The sequence below is a fragment of the Canis lupus genome, chromosome 28 (genome assembly GCF_048164855.1).
Source record: "Canis lupus baileyi chromosome 28, mCanLup2.hap1, whole genome shotgun sequence".
Lineage (NCBI taxonomy): Eukaryota > Metazoa > Chordata > Mammalia > Carnivora > Canidae > Canis > Canis lupus.
Window position 1 is genome coordinate 2,406,693 of NC_132865.1, and position 21,983 is coordinate 2,428,675.

The following is a 21,983-nucleotide window of genomic DNA, read 5'->3' on the forward strand; positions in this document are numbered from 1 at the left end:
TCTCCCTCTGCCTGTGTCTCTGCCTCTCTCTCTGTGTCTCTCATGAATAAATAGAAGCTTTAAAAATCAATCAATAAATAAAATTGTACTCTTGGAGAGATTAAAACTGGTATGTTTTTACAGAAAGTGATTTTGCAGAACCTTTAAAAAACCTTGAAAACCCAAGACAGTCCCATTTCTCGTAAGCTAGCCTATAGATATATAGCATAAGTGTATAAAGATATAAATACAAAAGTTTTCTTTTAAAGATTTTATTTATTTATTCATGAGAGACAGAGAGAGAGAGAGAGAGGCAGAGACAAAGGCAGAGGGAGAAGCAGGTTCCATGCAGGGAGCCTGATGTGGGACTCGATCCCGGGTCTCCAGGATCAGGCTGTGGGCTGAAGGCGGCGCTAAACCACTGAGACACCAGGGCTGCCCTAAATACAAAAGTTTTAACTACAATATGTTGTTTTAGTAGCAAAAAAATTAGAAACCTGGCTGTCCTTCAGTAGGTATTAATAATTATATATGACAACAAAGCAAAATGCCAAATTTCAGGTACCGTTTACTGTTATCCTATTTTTTGGTTATTTAAAAAAAAAATGTAGGAGTACCTTGCTGGTTTGGTCAGTGGAGTGTGGGGCTCTTGATCTCAGGGTTTTAAGATGGAGCCCCATGTTGGGTGCAGAGATTACTAAAAAATCAAACTTTATGGGTGCTTGGGCAGCGCAGTTGGTTAAGCATCTGGTTAAGTGTCCAATTCTTGGTTTCAGCTCAGGTCATGGTCTCAGGGTCTTGAGATTGAGTCCTGTGCTCAGTGTGGAGCCTGCTTGAGATTCTCTCTGCCCTTTCCGCTTGTGCATTCCCTCTCTCAAATAAATATTTTTAAAAATTGTTTAAATTAAAAGAATAAATCTCTATAAAAAATGAATACTGACTTGGACTTTAAGAGAAGTAGTCGATGTATACAGAATACATGTTGCTAAGACAAAGGAACTGCATTAGTTTTCTCTGGTCAACTAGTATCTCCTCCTAACTTCCTCATTCCTACTATTCTTCAAGTCAGCCAGAATCAAATGAGAGTCTGGTTTGTAATTCCAGGAGAAACCATTCAGGTTGAATTATACATACATAACATTCCCTGAAACACCAACTTCCTGTTCTAGAGGTCAGACCATTATGTCCAATCCACTGATTTCTCTATATTCATCTCTTCCTTACCATTTCATTGTAATAGTTGCTAATGAACATTTCTACATTTTAAGTTTATTTATTTTTAGTAATCTCTCAATGTGAGGCTTGAACTTATGACCCTGAGATCAAGAGTCAAATGTTCTTCTGATTGATCCAACCAGGCACCCTAACATCTCTACCTTTAGACTCTCCTCCAACCAAATGCTAGATTAATCATCTGAAAATGTAATTAATTACATTTTCTGTTAAAAAATCATTAGTGGGGGGGATCCCTGGGTGGCTCAGCGGTTTGGCGCCTGCCTTCGGCCCAGGGCGCGATCCTGGAGTCCCCGGATCGAGTCCCGCATCGGGCTCCCGGCATGAAGCCTGCTTCGCCCTCTGCCTGTGTCTCTGCCTCTCTGTGTGTGTGTGTCTATCATAAATAAATAAATCTTTAGAAAAAAAAAATCATTAGTGGTTCCCCAGAATCTACTGAAATAAATGAAAACTCATCCAAATGGTTTTTAGGGCCCTCAAGAAACATGGTCTTGGGACGCCTGAGTGGCTCAGCAATTGAGCACCTGCCTTTGGCTCAGGGCGTGATCCCAGATTCCGGGGTTCAAGTCCCACATCGGGCTCTTTGCAGGGACCCTACTTCTCCCTCTACCTGCATCTCTGCCTCTCTCTCTCTCTCTCTCTCTGTCTCATGAATAAATAAAATCTTTACAAAAAAAGTATGGTCTTGATTCACTTTTTCAGTTTTTCTCCTAACTTTCCTAAATATGATTAGTGTTCTAACAGGGTTTGTAGAACAATCTCAGTGTGTCTGTCCCATAATGACATAAGTTTCTCCCTCCTGACACAAGCATACCTGTCTAGTGCTACCTTAGACTCTGATTCCCTTTATAGCGAGACTCTTTGAAGTCCACACTTAACTCTCTGCCTTCTACTTCCTGATCATGTACTCCTTTAAAAACTCTTGTAGCTTCTGAGTTGCAACTCTTCCTAGAGTCCCTCCACCACAGTCCCTACTACTACTTATTCAGTTTCCAATTCCCAAATATTTTCGTTTTGGCTCCTCCTTCATTGCTACTCACTTCTAGATTCTATTACAATTCTCAACTGGCTTATTTTCCTTTAATCTTGCTTTTCTCAATCATTGCTGTCAGACAGACAGATCTTACCAAAAAGCAAATACGGTATCAAATTTCTAAACACTTCATCTGGTCCCTGCTTATTTTTCCAGACATATTTCCTTTTTTTCCTTTTTTAAAGATTTTATTTATTTGAGGGAACGAGGGAGCCTAAGTATGGGTGGGGGGAGGAGCAGAACGAGAAGGAGCAGCAGACTCCCTGCTGAGCAGGGAGCCTGACATGAGGCTTGATCCCAGGACCCCAAGATCATGATCAGTGCTGAAGGCAGATGCTTAATCAACTGAGCCACCTGGGGGCCCCCAGACATATTTCTCATACTAACTTCACATTCATCTTGTACTATTAGTTCCCAAAGAATATTTATTCTGTCTAGATTATTACACACACACACACATACACACACACACACACACACACACACACAGAGGCACATAAGAAAACAGAGAGCCTGGTCAACCTCTATTTATCTCTGAAGGCTGTCACCCCAGTTAGGAAATCTTCCTTAAACTGACTTCCTCTACCCACCCTCTACAACTGAGGACCTCTCCTCTGAGTGACCAAAGCTTCCTTTGTGTATGCCTTTTTCATAGTACTTTACTTTGCTCTAACTCTTGGTTTACTTACCTAGGATAGGAACTCTTTGAAAAGAAAGAGTAGATTTTATATTTCTTTAATCCCTACTATCTACTTAGTAGAGTGCCTGGAATTTCTGAGCGACTATGTATTTTATTTGCATGAACAGGTGATCACAGTATTATAGGCCTACTGAGCAAATCAAAGATGCAAGGATGAATGGTTACAATAATGCTGGCAACAACAAAAAGTTCTTCTGCAGAAAGAAATAAAACTGAGAATACAAAGGGGAAAAAAGGCAAACCATGCATCAAAATTCTAGTATTACCAAGCAATGAAATGAGAATCAAAACATGCACTTAAAATATTCATGGTTTAAAAAAAATAATAATCATGGTTTAATACATTTCTTCATTCGCTTATTAGGCATTATGAAATGCTAACTATTAGAGTGAACCACCATTCTTGCTTCATGTTTCAATAAAGAGCTTCCAGGGGAGCGTGGGTGGCTCAGCGGTTGGGCATCTGCCTTTGGCTCAGGTCTTGATCCTGGGGTCCTGGAATGGAGTCTTGCATCAGACTCCCTACAGGGAGCCTGCTTCTCCCTCTGTCTGTGTCTCTGCCTCTCTCTGTGTGTCTCTCATGAATATATAAAATCTTTAAAAATAAAAAAATTAAATAAAAAAAAATAAGAGAATCCTAGTAATCATGGCTTGGGCAGTCTGATAAAGTCTATGAATGCACGGATGCCTTAAAAGAAAATGTTTTAAATGTATAAAATACATAGGCGTACAAAGGAAATCAATTATATTGACATACTGATATCAAATATTAAAAATAAATTCCTATACAGCAGTATTTGTACTTAATACATTAAATGGAGATCTAATAACTGGAACTTTGAAGTTGTGAAGTGTAAAAACAGGACTTCAAAATAAAAAGTTATTAAGAAAATAGCTATGCTATCTGTTGGGGAAAACACCACAGGTACTGCTATAAACGAATGTGATTCAGTATCTATATTCATAATTAATGGAAATTTAACTTGAGGGATGCCTGGCTCAGTGGTTGAGCATCTGCCTTCGGCTCACAGCATGATCCTGGGATCTTGGGATCGAGTCCTGCATCGGGCTCCCCGCATGGAGCCTGCTTCTCCCTCTGCCTGTGTCTCTGCCTCTCTCTGTGTGTCTCTCATGAATAAATAAAATCTTTAAAAAAAAAAGAAATTTAACTTGAGAAATCTTATACTAGGATCAATACTCTTTATCTCTCCCTACTTCCCCTCCTATTCCTTTACCTCAGAACCTTAATGGCTCCTCCTCATGGGAGTGATTTATCTGATTTGTGGGCAAGAGAAAAGACTGAGTGTATCCATTCCAAACATTAAAAATAAAATAGGCCCAAACATAGGCCTCCACATTTTGTATCTTCCTTTTGCAAGAAGGGTATAGATAGGTGCATAAACTTCCCAAGGCTCTGCTCTTTCGAAAGGGATGGCCTGAAGTTTGAGGACCAAGCTCAATTTGGGGTGGAAAACAGTAGAGACCTTTTGTCACACATGAGGTGTTCTCCAATGCAACATTTATCAGGATCAGAATCATTCAGATGACCAAATAGATTTCTCAGCTCCCAAAACTCTTGGAATTTCCTAACTGATGAAATTGGAAAGGTGGCTCTGGTTGTGTTAATGGTAACTTTTGGAAGGTACCCAAGGATGGGGCTGGTTGCCAGTGGAGCCAACCATGTGATTAGGGGGTTGTAACTCTCAGTCCTGCCTCAAACCTGTGGGGAGGGAAGAGGATTTGGAGTTTGAATTCAATCACCAACGGTCAATGATTTAATCAACCATGCCTATGTAATGAGGCCTCCATAAAAACGGAAAACGAGGGTTTGGAGAGCTTCCAGGTTGGTGGCCACACAGATACTTGAGAAGAGTGGTATGCCTAGAGAGGTAAGGGGAGCTCCATACCCCTTCCTACAAACTCTGCCCTATGCATATCTTCCATCTGTTCCACACTGTTCCTGAGTTCTATCCTTTTCTAATAAAGTTGGTGCTCTAGTAAATAAAATGTTTCTCTAGGTTCTATGAGCCGCTCTAGCAAATTAATTGAACCCAAGGAGAGGGTCCTGGGAACTTCTGATTTATAGCCAATTGGTTAGAAGCACAGGTAACCTAGGTTTGCAACTGGCACCTGAGTGGGAGTAGGGTGGAATCTTACAGGGCTGAACCCTTGAACTGTGGAATCTGATGCTATCTCCAGGTGGATAGTGCCAGAATTAAGTCAAATTGTAGGACACTCAGCTGGTGCCTGAACAACGGCTTTTTATTGGTGTGGGGAAAGCTCCGCCTCAAATTGAAATCAGGTTTTCAAAATCATTTATACTCCTATGTCTTATTTTACATGAGTCTAAACTTCAAGGAAAAGGGTATCATTGAACTCTTAGCCTCACAGCATTATTTATTCTGTTTCACTCAACAAAGTTGTAATTTTACTTTTGTGTGATTAATGTTTGTTACCTCTATTAGGCCATAAGTCACATAAGGTTAGAGATTGTGTATCCACTTTTGTTCACCACTGTACCTCCAGCACTTAGTACAATGCCTGGCCCTTAGAAGACATTCAATAATTTTTGAGCAAATGAGTGAACAAGTAAATGTCAGTTCATTATACTATAACAATCTCTGTAAACCCCAGTTAGGTTAAGAAAGTTTGTAGATTTTGAGTTTTTATAGTTTCATAAATATATTCTTGAAAGTATCCACTTATTACTACTAAAAAGGATAATTCTTTGTAAAAACAGATCCAATAAAGTCCACTTACCCTTCTATAACCATTGCAAGAGAGCCCAATAAAATAGTGTGAATCACATGATAAATTATTTCTGGCCTTCCTCCAATTCGTCCATCTTCAAGAGTAATGGTTTCTTTCAAGGACTTGCCACTACACAAAGGAAATATGTATTTTACTATTTTGAAAATATGTATTTGAAAAATCAAAGATCTTAAGTTTCTTCATAAAAAAAATATAGGTGGGTCCTTGAAATTTTAAAGTATATTGTTAGTCAAATACCTAACTTACAGATCTATTTTTTTCAGGGTTTTTAGAACCTGAAGACAATGAACTCAGTGAAGATTAAACAGGAAAGTTCAGGAAATACGACAAAAAAGATTTTAGGGGTCGCCTGAGTGGCTCAGTTATTAAGCAGCCGATTAGGTTTCAGCTCAGGTCATGATCTCAGGGTCTTAAGATCGAGCCCCAAGTGGGGCTCCATGCTCAGCAAGGAGTTTGCTTTAGGATTCTCTCTCCCTCTGCCCCTCCCCCTACTCACTATCACCCGGGTTCTCTCTCTCTCTCTCTCAAACAAATCTTAAAAAAAAAAAAAAAAAAGATTTTTAGGTTCCTTTTCCAAAATCAATTATCACTCAACTAGTGATTACTTCATCAATATAGTTAAATCATAATTTAAATAGCTAAGTTCTCAAGATTAAAATACTATACACAACCTATTTTTTTAAACATGACAAAAATTTTCTGGAAGTCTTTATAATTTAAAATCACTTATACTACTAGCTTCTTTTAAGCTAAATAGAAAAAAATATATCCTTACAGTAGGTAAAAATGATTAAATTGGTAGGCAATTTACTACGTTAAATTTGGACATTATATATTTAGATGTAAAAACAAATTTGAATTTTACCAATTTTAACAAAATTGAATATTTTACATGTTGATAATTAGAGAATGGATCTAGAAACTCTAAATCAAATATACAAATATTGGAAAGATATTAAAAATAGTTACTTTCATAATGTATAAATTAGCAATGTGATTGATTCTCATAGGTACTTACTTAATTCTCCTAAAAATAACTTGCATCATAGAAAGAAAACAAATAATTAACACTAAAATATAAAAAGGTAATAAAGAAGACTGTGTCAATCGCAAAAAAAAATCTTGAGATGGTGCCTGCAGGGATTCTTGACATAGGAGCCAATTCATTGTAAAATTCCTACAGAAAACAAAAAACAGGAAATTGAAATCATAGATGATATAACCTACTATGTAAGAGTATTTTTTATATCAATGAAAACTAAGCCAAAACAACACATTTCTAAATCTATTCACTTGTAACAGCAAGGCCCTACCTTTTATAAAGATAATATAAATTGCCCTAATAAATGTAAAACATCTGCTTTTTTATTATCCAATAATGTGACCATCTCTAGAACCCAATATGGTTTCAAGGAAATATTACTTTCTATTTTTATCTGGAAGACAAAAAAAATTCAGTCATCCAACCTCCATATCTGCAGTGTCCACTATGGTAGCTACTAGCTACAATGTGGCTATTAGCTCTTAAAATATAACCAAAGCGGGATCCCTGGGTGGCGCAGCGGTTTGGCGCCTGCCTTTGGCCCAGGGCGCGATCCTGGAGACCCGGGATCGAATCCCACATCGGGCTCCCAGTGCATGGAGCCTGCTTCTCCCTCTGCCTGTGTCTCTGCCTCTCTCTCTGTGACTGTCATAAATAAATAAATAAATAAATAAAAATAAAAAAAAAAACTTAAAAAAATATATATAACCAAAGCAAATGGAGATATACTTTATTTTTTTTTAAAGATTTTTATTTATTTATTCATGAGAGACACACACAGAGAGAGAGGCAGAGACACAGGCAGAGGGAAAAGCAAGCTCAGTGCAGGAAGCCTGATATGGGACTCAATCCTGGGACCCCAGGATCATGCCCTGGGCTGAAGGCGGTGCTAAACCACTGGGCCACCAGGGCTGCCCAAGATATACTTTAATTATTTTTTTTTCTTTATTTATTTATGATAGCCACAGAGAGAGAGAGAGAGAGAGGCAGAGACACAGGCAGAGAGAGAAGCAGGCTCCATGCACCGGGAGCCCGATGTGGGACTCGATCTCGGGTCTCCAGGATCGCGCCCCGGGCCAAAGGCAGGCGCCAAACCACTGCGCCACCCAGGGATCCCCCAAGATATACTTTAAATACAAAATACACTCTTGATTTCAAACATAAAAAAGAATGAAAAGGACTACAGAACACAAAATAGCTCACTAATAATTTTTATACTGTTTACATTTTTTTTTAATTATTTATGATAGTCACACAGATTGAGAGAGAGAGGCAGAGACATAGGCAGAGAGAGAAGCAGGCTCCATGCACCGGGAGCCCGACGTGGGATTCGATCCCGGGTCTCCAGGATCGCGCCCTGGGCCAAAGGCAGGCACCAAACAGCTGTGCCACCCAGGGATCCCTATACTGTTTACATTTTAAAATAAGATTTTAATAATCAGGGATGCATGGGTAGCTCAGTGGTTGAGTGTCTGCCTTCAGCTCAGGTTGTGATCATGGAGTCCTGGGATTGAGTCCTGCATCAGGCTCCCCACAGGGAGCCTGCTTCTTCATCTGCCTGTCTCTCTGCCTCTTTCTCCATGTCTCTCATGAATAAACAAATAAAATATTTTTAAAAATTTTAATAGATTAAATAAAATGTATTATTATTAAAATTAAATTCCCTTGTTTCTTCTTCTTTTTTTTTTTTAAGAATGTGGCTTTTTAAAATGTGGCTACTAGAAAATTGCATATGGGACTCATATTATTACTGGATAGTACTGTTTTATATGGATAAAAGTAATTCAACTAGGACACATTTTAAAAAGAATAGTCTAATTATTAAGACAGAAATCATAAAATTTGAAACAAACATTTTGAGCTCTAAGAATATGGATACACTTTTTTTGACCCAAAGCTAAATATGATCAACAAGACTCCTACTTATATGCAGTTTTATCTGCATTCTCACACCTGATCCATCTGTAACCTCCATCTTATCCTCAATCCCTAGCCCTGGAAATGAATGTAAGAGATGGAGTGATCTTCAGAAGAGCTCTTGGGTGGACTAAGAATGCCTGCTTTCCAAATCACTGGGTGAAAGTTTTACAATGTGCCAAGCAGTAATACAGCTGTATCAAAGAGGCTGCCATCAAAATGTTTTGTATGTATGATCATATGATGAATCACATCTTTCTTATCTACCTATTAAAGTTACTAATGCTATAAAATCCATTTCAAATCTAGGGTGCCTGGATGGTGCCCAGTGTTTGCCTTTGGCTCAGGTTGTGATCCCAGGGTCCTGGGCCGAGTCTGCCTCTCTCTCTCATGAATGAATAAATAAAATCTTTAAAAAAAAATCCATTTCATTTTTTTTTATTTTAAAAGGTTTTTATTTATTCACGAGAGAGAGAGAGAGAGATACATAGGCAGAAGCAGGCTCCCCGCAAGGAACCTGATGTGGGACTCGATCCCAGACCCTGGGATCATGCCCTGAGTCCAAGGCAGACGCTCAATTGCTGAGCCACCCAGGCATTCCAAAAGATCCGTTTCAAATCTCAATTTAATGAATATTCTTCTCCATATCTCAGTCTCAAATCTTTCTTTCCCTATATCCCCATGGCACTTTATTTTTCTCTTCTAGTGCTTAATACAAGTTGCTAGTTTAAGATTATAGTCATTTTTTTTCTCTCTCACAATACCTGGCCCAGTATTCTGAACATCCAATAAAAACTAATTAACATTTCTTTAGTGGTTCTTGAGAGTCTGTCTCAACAGAAATGTTCCCTGAAATTCTGATGAACTACAAATCCTAATACCTAGTTGGCACATTTGAGCATAAGGTATTTATAATTTATACCACTCATGTCATTATCTATATAAAAACTATATAATGAGATGTCAATATTCTCAAGGACAGACATCATGTCTTAGTCTTAAAACATCTAGTGTATTACTCTGTCAGGTAAATCTAGTACCTGATGTGTTGAGCAAAGGGGCCCTACATAACATAAACTAAGAAATGTTAGACAAAAGCAGCCCTTTATTCTACGTGCATTCTAGAGTCTTCTGGGGTTAAAGATAAAGTCAGGGGAAAGGCAGTCAATTATGGAGATCAATAACCAATTTTTCCTTGCCTGTATATACAGGCCTATATATATATACCTGAAAAAGACATGGTCCCTGCCCTTATGGAGCATGTGACTTCTTTTTTTTTTTTTTTTTTTTTTTTTGAGCATGTGACTTCTTAAGGGATCCTTTAACCTTAGTAGATATCCATATATGACTTACACTTTAGAAAATTTCTCCAGTGTTTAACACTTGTAATTGTGATACATCACAACAACTTAAATACATATTTTCTGTTATATAAGTGGACATTATTAGTACATAAGTCATTTATTTCACTTTAGATTTAAAAAATGCATTTAACTAACAAAAGGCACACCATCACTCTTGAATTTAAAGTCAGCTTCTGATCTAATCCACTATTATGATCCCACGTTCAGAGTCTTTGCTATGAAATAAGTATGTGACTGCCTACCTTTTTTCATTTTTTAAAGATTTTTATTTATTTATTCATGAGGGAGAGAGAGAGAGAGAGGCAGAGACAAAGGCAGAGGGAGAAGCAGGCTCCATGCAGGGAGCCCAATGTGGGACTCGATCCTGGGTCTCCAGGATCAGGCCCTGGGCTAAAGGCGTCGCTTAAACTGCTGAGCCACCTGGGCTGCCCTGCCTACCCCTTTTTAATGCAAGCATTTTGCTGATGTAGTAGTTAAAATTACATTTTTTTTTAAATTACAATTTTTTAAATTCATTTTAAATCTTTAATTTATTCTGACTTTAGATTATATCACTGTTCCACATCAAAGGAGAAAATGGCCACCAAACACTGTGATGTTATTAAGGCTGAAGTACATCTAATTTATAAAACATCTAAATGAGATTTTTTTAATGAGAAAAAATATTGTTCTATTTCTTTTAGATATTACACTATTCCAAATTATTTATTTTCTAAGTGTTAATTAGGTGTCTACTACTCCTTGGATTATTTCTGCTCTTTATGTCCTATGTGATACAGAGTTAGGTAAAATTTTATATAATCTAAAACTTACTTAGTCATATTTAGTCCAAATTTTACTTCAAGGAATTTCAGCATGTGCCCATTTTCTTTGTGTGGGACGAACATCTGTAAGAAAAAACACTAGTTACAACAAAGAACTATTAGCTGTGCTCACAGCAATATGTTTCTGTCTAGAAATAGAAAACACAGCAAGACTATAAAATAAAAAATATAAATTAAAAATGAATTAGATAATACATGGTGTAACTATGAAACACGGAGACTTACTGACCTAAGTCAGTAATATTACTTTATAGTTAATCATAAATCCTAACAGGGTAGTAAGATTTCCACTTATCTTACGACTTAAATAACTTACCTACTCTTTTCAAAACTTTTACTCATCTCAATTTATTATATTACTTAATGTTAGTTAAATGGGTAACAATGACATTTTCAATTAAGTGGAAAATAAAATGTATCTTTTTTTTTTTTTAATTTTTATTTATTTATGATAGTCACAGAGAGAGAGAGAGAGAGAGGCAGAGACACAGGCAGAGGGAGAAGCAGGCTCCATGCACCGGGAGCCTGACGTGGGATTCGATCCCGGGTCTCCAGGATCGCGCCCTGGGCCAAAGGCAGGCGCTAAACCACTGCGCCACCCAGGGATCCCTAAAATGTATCTTTTAAGTATATCTAGAAAAGAATTAGAATCCTAATTTCTCCTGTGAATATGATAGTGATCAACTCAAAATTTTACTGTACAAACTCTATTATCTCAGTCTCATTAAAATTTAGCCCAATATATTTCTTTTTTAAGATTTTCTATTTATTAATTTGAGATAGAGAGAGAGTGAGAGAGAGAGAGAGAGAGAGCATGAGCAGGGGAAGAACCAAAGGCAAAGAGAGAAGCAGGCTCCCCGGTGAGGAGGAGCCTGACGTGAGGCTCAATCTCACAACTTAGAGATCATGAACTGAGCTGAAGGTAGATACTTAACCATCTGAGCCGCCCAGTGCCCCTAGCCCAGTTATTTCATTATTCAACTTGCTTTACTACATGAATCTCACACGCCGAGTTATTTACCTTCATTATAATATTCAGTGTCACTGTCAGAATACACACCAAGTAAAAGTTAATCACTTTCATTATTTTAGCTATAAAAGTTCCTTTCTTCACATTCAGCTGTGGAGAAAAAAAATCATGAACAACGAAGTGAGGTATGATAAATTAACAATTAAAAAATTTATCTCAAGAATGATAAAAAGGTAATTCTCATTACCTGAAGGCACTTAGCAAGCATTAAGGCTACTACTAAACTTAATAAAGGAGACACCAATAAAGCTGAATTCTCAAACTGCAGTAAATATCCCAGAAACAGAGAAAATATATAGATTTTATAAACTTCATGAACCTGTTGGGACAAAAGATGAATGAGAATAAAATTAATTTTATTGTACATTTTTTCATTAGTTTTGTTTAGAATAGATTTGACTCCAATTATAAAATAAATGCTCTATTATAATTTAGGACAGTATCCTACAAATGTTCAATCTGTATCTTTAATATTATGGCGTATAATGAATGTATTACTTAGAAATAATTCTCATAAACGAAGTGAAAAGCTTTAAACCCACGGACATCTAAGGCCAGACTAAAACAAACTGCTTTCTTCCCAGGCTCTGACTTCATTTCACTTTGCTTACAAGATAAGGGCATTATATTTGATAAATGATTCTTTATGTTAAATTCTCTCTACTCAATGAACCTAAATGTTTGTATTCATCAGGATTCTGGAGCATCTAAATACACAGGATTAAGAAGAGAAAGAGCAAGAAGATTCCCAAATTTTTGGCTTGGGCAATATATCAAATACTTAATAAATGTTTATAAGCAAAAGAAAGATAAAAGAGGGGCAAAAAAGAAAAAGATAAAGAAAGGAACCAATGCTGGATGGGAATCTTTAACTACTGCTAGCAGGTATATAAACTGCTGTAACCATTCTGGACAAAGTCTTGGTACTTAGGGTAAATATGCACATAACCTTTGACTTGTAATTCCACTATGAGGTATATACTCTAGAGAAATCTTGCAGTTATGTGCCAGTAAAGATGTTTACAGCAGCACTTGTCATATGGACAATAAAATGGAAAAAATGAAATGTCCATTAACAAAATGTATAAATAAATAAAAATGAATAAAATATAGCTCTGTACATCATCATGGATGAATCTCAAAAGCATATCAGAGGGACTTCTGGGTATTCCAATGTTCCATTTCTTGGCCTGGATGGTCAAATACTCATATTTTATCCTATAGAATATATATATATATAATAATATACTCTTCTGTGCATGTTGAGTATTTCACTTTTCTTTTTTAAAGAAATAGAAAGGGGGACGCCTGGGTTGGCTCAGCAGTTTAGTGCCTGCCTTCAGCCCAGAGCATGATCCCGGGGTCCTGGGATCGAGTCCCACATCGGTCTCCCTGCATGGAGCCTGCTTCTCCCTCTGCCTGTGTCTCTGCCTCTTTCTGTGTGTCTCTCATGAATAAACAAATAAAATATTAAAAAAAAAAAATAGGGAAGGAGCAATGGCTAGAAACGGAGAAGCACAGATGACTCTGGCTAAGCAGATCTTTATTTATTTATTTTTTTAAGTAGATCTTTTTTTTTAAAGATTTATTTATTTATTTATTCATGATAGACACAGAAAGAGAGAGAGAGAGAGAGAGAGAGAGAGAGGCAGAGACACAGGCAGAGGGAGAAGCAGGCTCCATGCAGGGAGCCTGACGTGGGACTTGATCCCCGGGACTCCAGGATTGCGCCCTGTGCCGAAGGCAGGCGCCAAACCGCTGAGCCACCCAGAGATCCCCTATGTTTTAAGTAGATCTTTAAAAGGAATTTCAAAGTGCTTCTAAAAGGGCTGGGAAAAAAAATAAATAAATAAAAGGGCTGGGTGAATGAGTTTAGCAATCTTTTGAGTAGAAATAGAAGTCAAAGCCTATTAAAACATTTCAAAATAAAGCTTAAAAGCTAAATGATCTTAAGATACAACACTGAAAGGGCATTTCTTCTCTGAATTTAAAAATAACAATTTCAAAATTCAAAATACCTTGTCGCTCTGCTCCAGTGAAAAACTATCTAGCAAGAACAGAGATATTGCTTGAAGAAATAAGAGATAGTGGCTGTACTCCCACATCATCATAAACGTGTAAGTTGAAGCACTCATCAACAAGTAGCAAAACCTCTAGGGAAAACAATAGAAAGAAACTAAGTATCAGTAGCTTTATTAATATAAGAATCTAGGAGGTTGTTACCTCAAAGTTACAGCTCTGTTACTGGTTCTTCTTTAAGCTATATAATTCTAGAAACTTTGTTTTTAAGTCAAATAATTATGAAATCCTTACATAAACAGTAAGATCTTAAATAAAGCACACAGACAGAAATCAACCACTTGTCCTTCAAAGTTTGACATCATATTGAGAATTTCAGGATGACAAAGGGAAAAAATTTAGTACAGTTTCCTTTCATCTCAGGTGAAGTAATAAATATAAGAAAATGGTAGCTTTTGCTAGACTTGGCTGACTGGCTTTTGTTATTGTGAAAGTAACTCCATTCACCCTAGAAAATATTTTCATTTCTGTGTTGCTCCATATTTCTCTAAGAATTTCCATCTAAATAGTCTGTTTATGTCTCAGCCTATTACGGAGTCGATGGAAAAAAGTCCATTGCTTTTTTTATTGCTTCTCAGCAAAAGTGTGCCCTTATCTTTCCCCAGTGCGTATACTGTCAACCATATAAAACTCTCTTTTCCTTGCTAGGGTACTAAACACAAGGATTTTTGCCCTTGCCTGAAAAATACCTGGCTAAAATCATTTCTGTCCTTCCAAATGTCAGCTCTCAAGTGATCCCTTAGCAAGAGGCCAAATCTGACAAATCCACTGCTCTTAAGCATATTTCGAACAACCTCTACTTCCTCCAGGGAGTACATTTTTGTTCCCAATTTCTCCACCAGCCATGATTTCAAATGACTTTACTCTGATAACAGCAAAGGAGAAGTGCAATAAGGGTCTAGTCAAGAAACCTAAGATAACAAGTGTGCTCTCTAAAACTTAATTTTTCAGACTACGCTGACTATACTGAATGATAAATTTCAAAGTCAGAAACACCTCACTCAGGCCATCAGCAGATACAGGGATTTTCCAGCACCCTGAATAAGAGAATGTAAGAGAAGAATACCAGCTGCAAGGCTCAGAAGAGCTCAGCACTGATAGAACATAGAAGCTTCTGCTCTTCTGATCACCACAGCTATAAGAAAAAGTGTTCCGGCAACTTCTAACGTGGAACAACCAGAACTGTAATAATAAGGCCTGAAACCATCATCCCCAGAGAAACCAGTTCCAGAAATCAATGAAGGCTCAGATCTAGATCCAGCCTATTTAATCTACTGGACACGTGGATATTACTTCAAGGATACTAGGAAAAAGCTATAATATAATGAAGCAAATTGCTAATTCCAAGGGTTTATTCTCAAACTACTCTAAAGAACATGCAGTGAAATGAGATAGAAATATATATTAAACATAATCTGGGCAATTAGCTATGTTTCTCCTTTCTCTGAACATTTTCAAAATTCTGTGCACTCTTATCTACCCCCTTACCTTGCACATTTCATGTTCAACTATGCCTTTACTGTGAACTATTTTATACATATTACTTGACACATTAAATGCATTTCAGTAATCAACCACAGATGTCTCTAGATGGCTTCAGATATTTGCACAAAAGATCTGAGCTTCGATAATCCTGATGTGACTGGTACTATAAGATCTAAATATGTAATTAAAATATACATATTGCTGTAATACTACTCAGCAATGAAATGAGCAAACTATTGATACAAGGCAACGACTTAGATGGATGTCAAGGGTATTAGGCTAAATGACAAGTCCGTCATAAAGGATAACATACTATATAATTCCACTTGTATAACCTTTCAAAATTACAAAATCACAGTGATAGAGAACAGAGCAGTGGTTGCCAGAAAACAGAAAATATGCAGTGCTACCATGAAAGTTAACACTGCTGTCATTTGTAGTCACTCTGTAGCTTCACTAGTATTTCCTTAACTTGCAATGACTAAAAGCTAGTACAGGAAAGAAATGGTAAAATGAGAGATTATCAAAATAATATGTTTTTTTAAAATAATAATATGTTCTTAAATATTTACCAAGTGCCTGCACTGAAATATCACAACATCTCCTTTCTCCTAAAAATAATTTACCATCTATCAGACTAGACTAACAGTGTTATATAACAGACTACCTAAATACATCTTTTATTATGTAGTAATTAGGCTTCACTGAATATAACTGTTAATATGATTAAGTTTAAAACTTTACACCACATTTGCAATATATCAATATTAACTGTGACAATTAAATTTGTATCTTACCTCTCCATAAGTATTTAAGTTGCTTTTTAAATAGCCTGTAAGTGCAGCAATTTGGCATGCGAAATACGGTAGTGCCCAGTTTTCTCTTAAAGGAATGGAGTATTCAATTCTTGTTGTATCTACCCTAAAGTAAACCACAAATGAACAGCAAAATAGCAAGACTTTACATTTGTGTAACACTATACTTTTCAAAGCACTTACACATACATCTCATTGTTTTCTCTACCAATCCTGTGAGGTAGGCATAGATGGAACCACTACTGTCTATACAGCACCTTGGAGCCAATTAAGCATCTCATCCAGCTCCCCTTACCTCCCTTCCAGGAAGGCTTAGTGCTGCTACATACTCCTTGGTGAATAGACGGGCCTCTGTGAAAACTTGAAAAAGGTACGCCTACTCTGAGCAGAAGACACCTCATATTAAAGGACACAGCTTGTTGCAGAGGACATGGGATTCAGGTCCCATTCTCACTTCCCTTAAAGAGATGGCTACCCTTCTCTAGAGGACAATCTGCATTAGATAGTTAGCAGGGCTGACAGACCCAGGGTTCTTATCCTCCCTTAAAAAATATGAAGCTCAGAGAGGTGATGTGACTTAAACAAGGTCATAGAGCAACTGGGATTAAATGCCTATGTTCTGGGATCCCTGGGTGGCGCAGCGGTTTGGCGCCTGCCTTTGGCCCAGGGCGCGATCCTGGAGACCCGGGATCGAATCCCACATCAGGCTCCCGGTGCATGGAGCCTGCTTCTCCCTCTGCCTATGTCTCTGCCTCTCTCTCTGTGACTATCATAAATAAATAAAAATTAAACAAAAAAAAAAAAAAAAAAAAATAAATGCCTATGTTCTAATATCTAGTTTAATAATCTTTTCAATCAGCAGATTAGGGATGCCTGGGTGGCTCAGTGGTTTAGCACCTGCCTTCAGCTCAGGGGTGTGATCCCAGGGTCCTGGGATCAAGTCCTGCATCGGGCTCCCTACATGGAGCCTGCTTCTCCCTCTTCCTGTGTCTCTGCCTCTCTCTCTGTGTCTTTCATGAATAAATAAATAAAATCTTTGGGGATCCCTGGGTGGCGCAGTGGTTTGGCGCCTGCCTTTGGCCCAGGGCGCGATCCTGGAGACCCGGGATCGAATCCCACGTCGGGCTCCCGGTGCATGGAGCCTGCTTCTCCCTCTGCCTGTGTCTCTGCCTCTTCCTCTCTCTGTGTGACTATCATAAATAAATAAAAAAAATTAAAAAAATAAAATAAAATAAAACAAAATCTTTAAAAATATATCCGCAGGTTACCTGGAATTACCATTACTGTAGTCCTTCATGTGATATATCCAGAAACCTTAAAAAATTTCCACAATCACAAATACAGAATGTCTTTCCAGGTTCTTCCTAAATTTCTCAATTTGCACAGACAGAAACTTGTCTCCTACACATATTCTCAAGAAGAGTATCTTTCCAACAATCGTTAAATTTGAAACTCATACATACACTCCATGACTTTTTTCCATGCAGAAACAAAGATGCTGCTGCTTTAAAAATTTTATGAAAATTGGGCACCTGGGTGGCTCAAGTAGTTGACTGTCTGCCTTTGGCTCAGGTTATGATCCTAGAGTCCTGGGATTGAGTCCCACATTGGGCTCCCTGTGGGGAGCCTGCTTCTCCCTCTGCCTGTGTCTCTGCCTCTCTCACTGTGTCCCTCATGAATAAGTGAATAGAATCTTTTAAAAAAAATTATGAAAATTGCTGTATAACTCTTCTAAATAATGGTGATTAATATATTTACATGTAACTTAGTTCAATCTAATTATGGTATAGGATACTACTTAGCAATGAAACGGAATGAACTATTGATATGCCCAACATACAAGAACCTCAAATAATTATGCTGAGTGAAAAAGAAAAACAAAACAAAAAGTATGTGCTGTATGATTCCATTATATAAAATATCAGCAAATGCAAACTAATTTATAATGACAGAAAGTAGATCACTGATTTTCTGGGTACAGTGCAATAGTTGGTAGAGGTATGGGGTAAGAAGAGGAAAGAAGGAAGCATTACCAGGAGGGCGCAAAGAAACTTTTAGGGGTGATAGATATGTTTATTACATTGATTTTGTTGATGGTTTCATGAGTTTTATCTAAACGCCTGAATTGATCAAATTGTGCATTTTAAATATGTAAATTGTATGTCAGTCATACCTCAATTAAAACTTAAAAAGTATTACAAGAAAACTTATCTTCCAAGAATGTATATATGTTTGAATACATATATATGAAAAAGGATTGTACATGAATATCAAATAAAAGCTGTAAAGAACTTTGCAGTGTGTAGGTCTACAACCTAGTAAATATTAGATCTTGTTCTTATATATATATAATACCATAATGAAGTACTTTTCACCTAACGATATATTATGAGCATTTTTTCATAACATATGTATCAATACACTTCAAGAATATTTAATGGTCATGACACATCATTATATAGATTTATCATAATTAACCAATTTCTATTGTTATATACTTATATTGTTTGATATTATCTTTTACAAAGATTTTTTTAAACATGAACCAATGTTGACAGCTATTTCTGCCCATAGGTCAAGTACCCTGCTTTAATAAAAAATGCCTTTTGCACCAAAAACAACAAACTTGAACCAATGTTTCTGTATAGTAATCATTTGTTTCACTATTTACTTTTAATACTAATCCATTTGGAATTTTAGTATCTGTGCAATAAGATTTCTTTTCCAGATGATTGTTCCAATACCATTAATTGAACATCATATATTCTAAAGACCAGCTATTTTCATGTAATATTATCCCTGAAAAATTATAAAAGTTAACTCTCTAAAGACAAATGAGAAAGTCATGGGTCATAAGGCAGGAAATGGGGGAGGAAGGAGAAGATATCTGTACTCCATTCAGGACTCTACCAGCTACTCCATCAGCCCAGAATCGGAAGCTGGACCCAGCACTCACCTTTCTGAAGGTTCACTCACTATCCTTGCCCAAGTCACAGATTAGGGCAATGAATCTTTAAAACTGCACTGCAGGGCAGCCTGGTGGCTCAGCGGTTTTAGCGCCTGCCTTGGGCCCAGGGCGCGATCCTGAAGACCCAGGATCGAGTCCCACGTCAGGCTCCCTGCATGGAGCCTGCTTCTCCCTCTGCCTGTGTCTCTGCCTCTCTCTCTCTGTCTCTCTGTCTCTGTGTGTGTCTCTCATGAATAAATAAAATCTTTAATAAAACAAAAAAATGCACTGAAGAAGGAAGTCATTGCAACACAAACTGAGTAAGATCTCTGCCAGTTATTCTCTTCACCTGGACAGGCCACCCCATTGTTACCTTCTTGAACACCTGAGCTACTCTTGCTTGCCTTCACCATGCTTGGTGGTTGTGAAGAACAGAAGGCTAACAGTAGGAAGTGACAAAATCAAATGAGACCTATTTTTTCTTCCCAGTGGCAGAGTCTATCAGCAACACAAACCAGCAGTTCATTTTTTTTTAAAGATTTTATTTACTTTTTCATTCATGAGAGACAGAGAGAGAAGCAGGCTCCATGCAGGGAGCCTGACGTGGGACTCGATCTCGGATCTCCAGGATCACACCCCAGGCTGAAGGCGGTGCTAAACCACTGAGCCACCTGGGCTGCCCCGAGCAGTTCAAAATAACTATTTAAATCACCTAGGGTTCATAGGCTCATAGATATATTCACAAAGATTAGCAAGCTCTGAGTTTGATTTTGAGTTTTCCTTTTTTTTTTTCAAAGTAATCTCTACACCCAATGTGGGGCCTGAACTCATGATCTCAAGGATCAAGAGCCACAGCCTCTACCAACCGAGCCAGCAAGGAACCCCCAGAGTTTTCATTTTAGACACATCATAGTATAAGCATAACTGGGATCATCTAGGTGACCATCTTGTAATCCACTATTGCCAAAGATTTCAGTGCTCACTTCCAATCTAGTTGGTGGGAAGCCCAGGTGGCTCAGCGGTTGAGTACCTGCCTTTGGCCCAGGGCATGATCCCAGAGTCCCGGGATTGAGTCCCGCATTGGGCTCCTTGCGTGGAGCCTGCTTCTCCCTCTGCCTGTGTCTCTGCCTCTCTATCATGAATAAATAAAATCTTAAAAAAAAAATCTAGTTGGTGGACACCTGGGTGGCTCAGTTAGTTAAGCATCTGCCTTTGGCTCAGTTCATGGTCCTGGGGTCAGACTCCATGTTTGCAGGAAGTCTGCTTCTCCGTCTCCCTCTACCCCTCTCCCTGCATGTGCTCTCTCTTTCTCTCTCTTAAATAAATAAATTAAAAAAAAAAGAAACAATCTAATTGGCAACATAGGACTACTTCAATCGGCTTGAGTTAATCGGAAAAAATAGAGATAATTATAAGACCAAATGATGTACTGCCAAATAAAAACAAAATGATATCCTGATCACTGTAATAAAAAAAAAAGATTTCACAGTGGACTGAAGAAAGCAACATGATGAAAAGTGAATCATCTCACAGTAGCCACCTGTGTGGGTTTGCCACACTCAGAAGAACCTGCTGAGGGACACCTGCTGGCACGGTACCTTATTTACGCTAATAATAGAAATCTGGTTTTAGCAAAATATCATTTTTCACATTAAATTCATCTTTTCAGTAACTATTTTGTTGGTTCTTTTTTTTTCTAAAGATTTTATTTATTCATGAGAGACACAGAGAGAGAGAGAGGCAGAGACATAGGCAGAGGGAAAAGCAGGCTCCATGCAGGGATCCTGACATGGGATTCTATCCTAGGACCCCAGGATCACATCCCAGGCTGACGGCAGGCACTAAACTGCTGAGCCACCCAGGTGTCCCTTGATTATTTCATTAGTAAATTGGTTTGTTTTATAGTAGCCTAAGTGCTTTTAAGCATTCAGAGCATAACTTAGTTTTATTTTATACGTAAACACAGCAGTATAATTCAAAATATTTAAGTCAACACATAGAACCCATGAGAATTAAGTTTTAAATATAAAGAGCTGAAGTTTAAGTAACACTGAGCTGGATAACATAAAACAGTTGGCATATCAATGTATAACGTGTGAAAGTTGAAAAACACACAGTATCAGTACAACTTCTAATGGCAGCGTATTGCCTTCCACTGATGTAGTACAATTTACCTAACTGTTCTCTTATATTTAAATGGTTTTCTAATTTTTTTGTATTATTGTCTTTCTTTTCTGGATTACTGCCTTGCAATAAACTGGAATTCCTGGGAAAAACTATCACCTAAAATGGAAAAAGCTTATACCTTCATGAGTATTCCAGGTTCATAACAGAACCAGGACGGTGTGTCACCATTAAATTTTCTGTTAGCTGTACCTTTAGGACATGTGCATTTTACCTCTTTATTATTATCAATGTACAATTACTTTTTGGGGGCCAAAGACTAACTTTTTTTTTTTTTAAGATTTTATCTATTTATTCATGAAAGACACATGGGGGTTTGGGGTGGGCAGAGACACAGGCAGAGGGAGAGGCAGGCTCCATGCAGGAAGCCTGACGTGGGACTCGATCCTGGATCTCCAGAATCATGCCCTGGGCCGAAGGCAGCACTAAACCGCTGAGCCACCCAGGGATCCTAGACTTTTTTTTTTTTTTTAAATAATGAGATAATTTATTTATTTTTAAAATGAGTAACTAAAATGCAATTCTATTAAATATTGATCTTATTTAAAAATTAGAAATAGCTAACAGGAAAACAAAATA

At 37.6% G+C, this 21,983-nt stretch overlaps 1 protein-coding gene and 1 long non-coding RNA gene across 10 annotated transcripts in view; one reads left to right on the forward strand and one right to left on the reverse strand.

Moving 5' to 3' along the window:
• Positions 1-15,570, forward strand: part of LOC140620091 (uncharacterized) — a 38,959-nt gene extending 23,389 nt beyond the window's left edge. Inside the window, exons 5-6 of one of the 3 annotated variants that reach the window (XR_012019830.1) lie at positions 8,753-8,902; positions 14,925-15,570. This is a non-coding gene — a long non-coding RNA (uncharacterized lncRNA). Of the gene's footprint in view, positions 1-8,752; positions 9,496-14,924 lie in introns of those variants that run through there. The other 2 variants (XR_012019831.1, XR_012019829.1) reach the window with 2 other exon arrangements.
• Positions 1-21,983, reverse strand: part of DPY19L4 (dpy-19 like 4) — a 62,427-nt gene that overhangs the window by 23,116 nt on the left and 17,328 nt on the right. For all 7 annotated transcript variants that reach the window (XM_072803873.1, XM_072803876.1, XM_072803872.1 and 4 more), the window contains 7 exons: positions 16,256-16,379; positions 13,913-14,047; positions 12,082-12,213; positions 11,886-11,984; positions 10,854-10,927; positions 6,736-6,894; positions 5,706-5,825 (listed from right to left, as the gene is read on the reverse strand). In XM_072803873.1, coding sequence (XP_072659974.1) covers positions 5,706-5,825; positions 6,736-6,894; positions 10,854-10,927; positions 11,886-11,984; positions 12,082-12,213; positions 13,913-14,047; positions 16,256-16,379 — 843 coding nt within the window. The remainder of the gene's footprint in view (positions 1-5,705; positions 5,826-6,735; positions 6,895-10,853; positions 10,928-11,885; positions 11,985-12,081; positions 12,214-13,912; positions 14,048-16,255; positions 16,380-21,983) is intronic.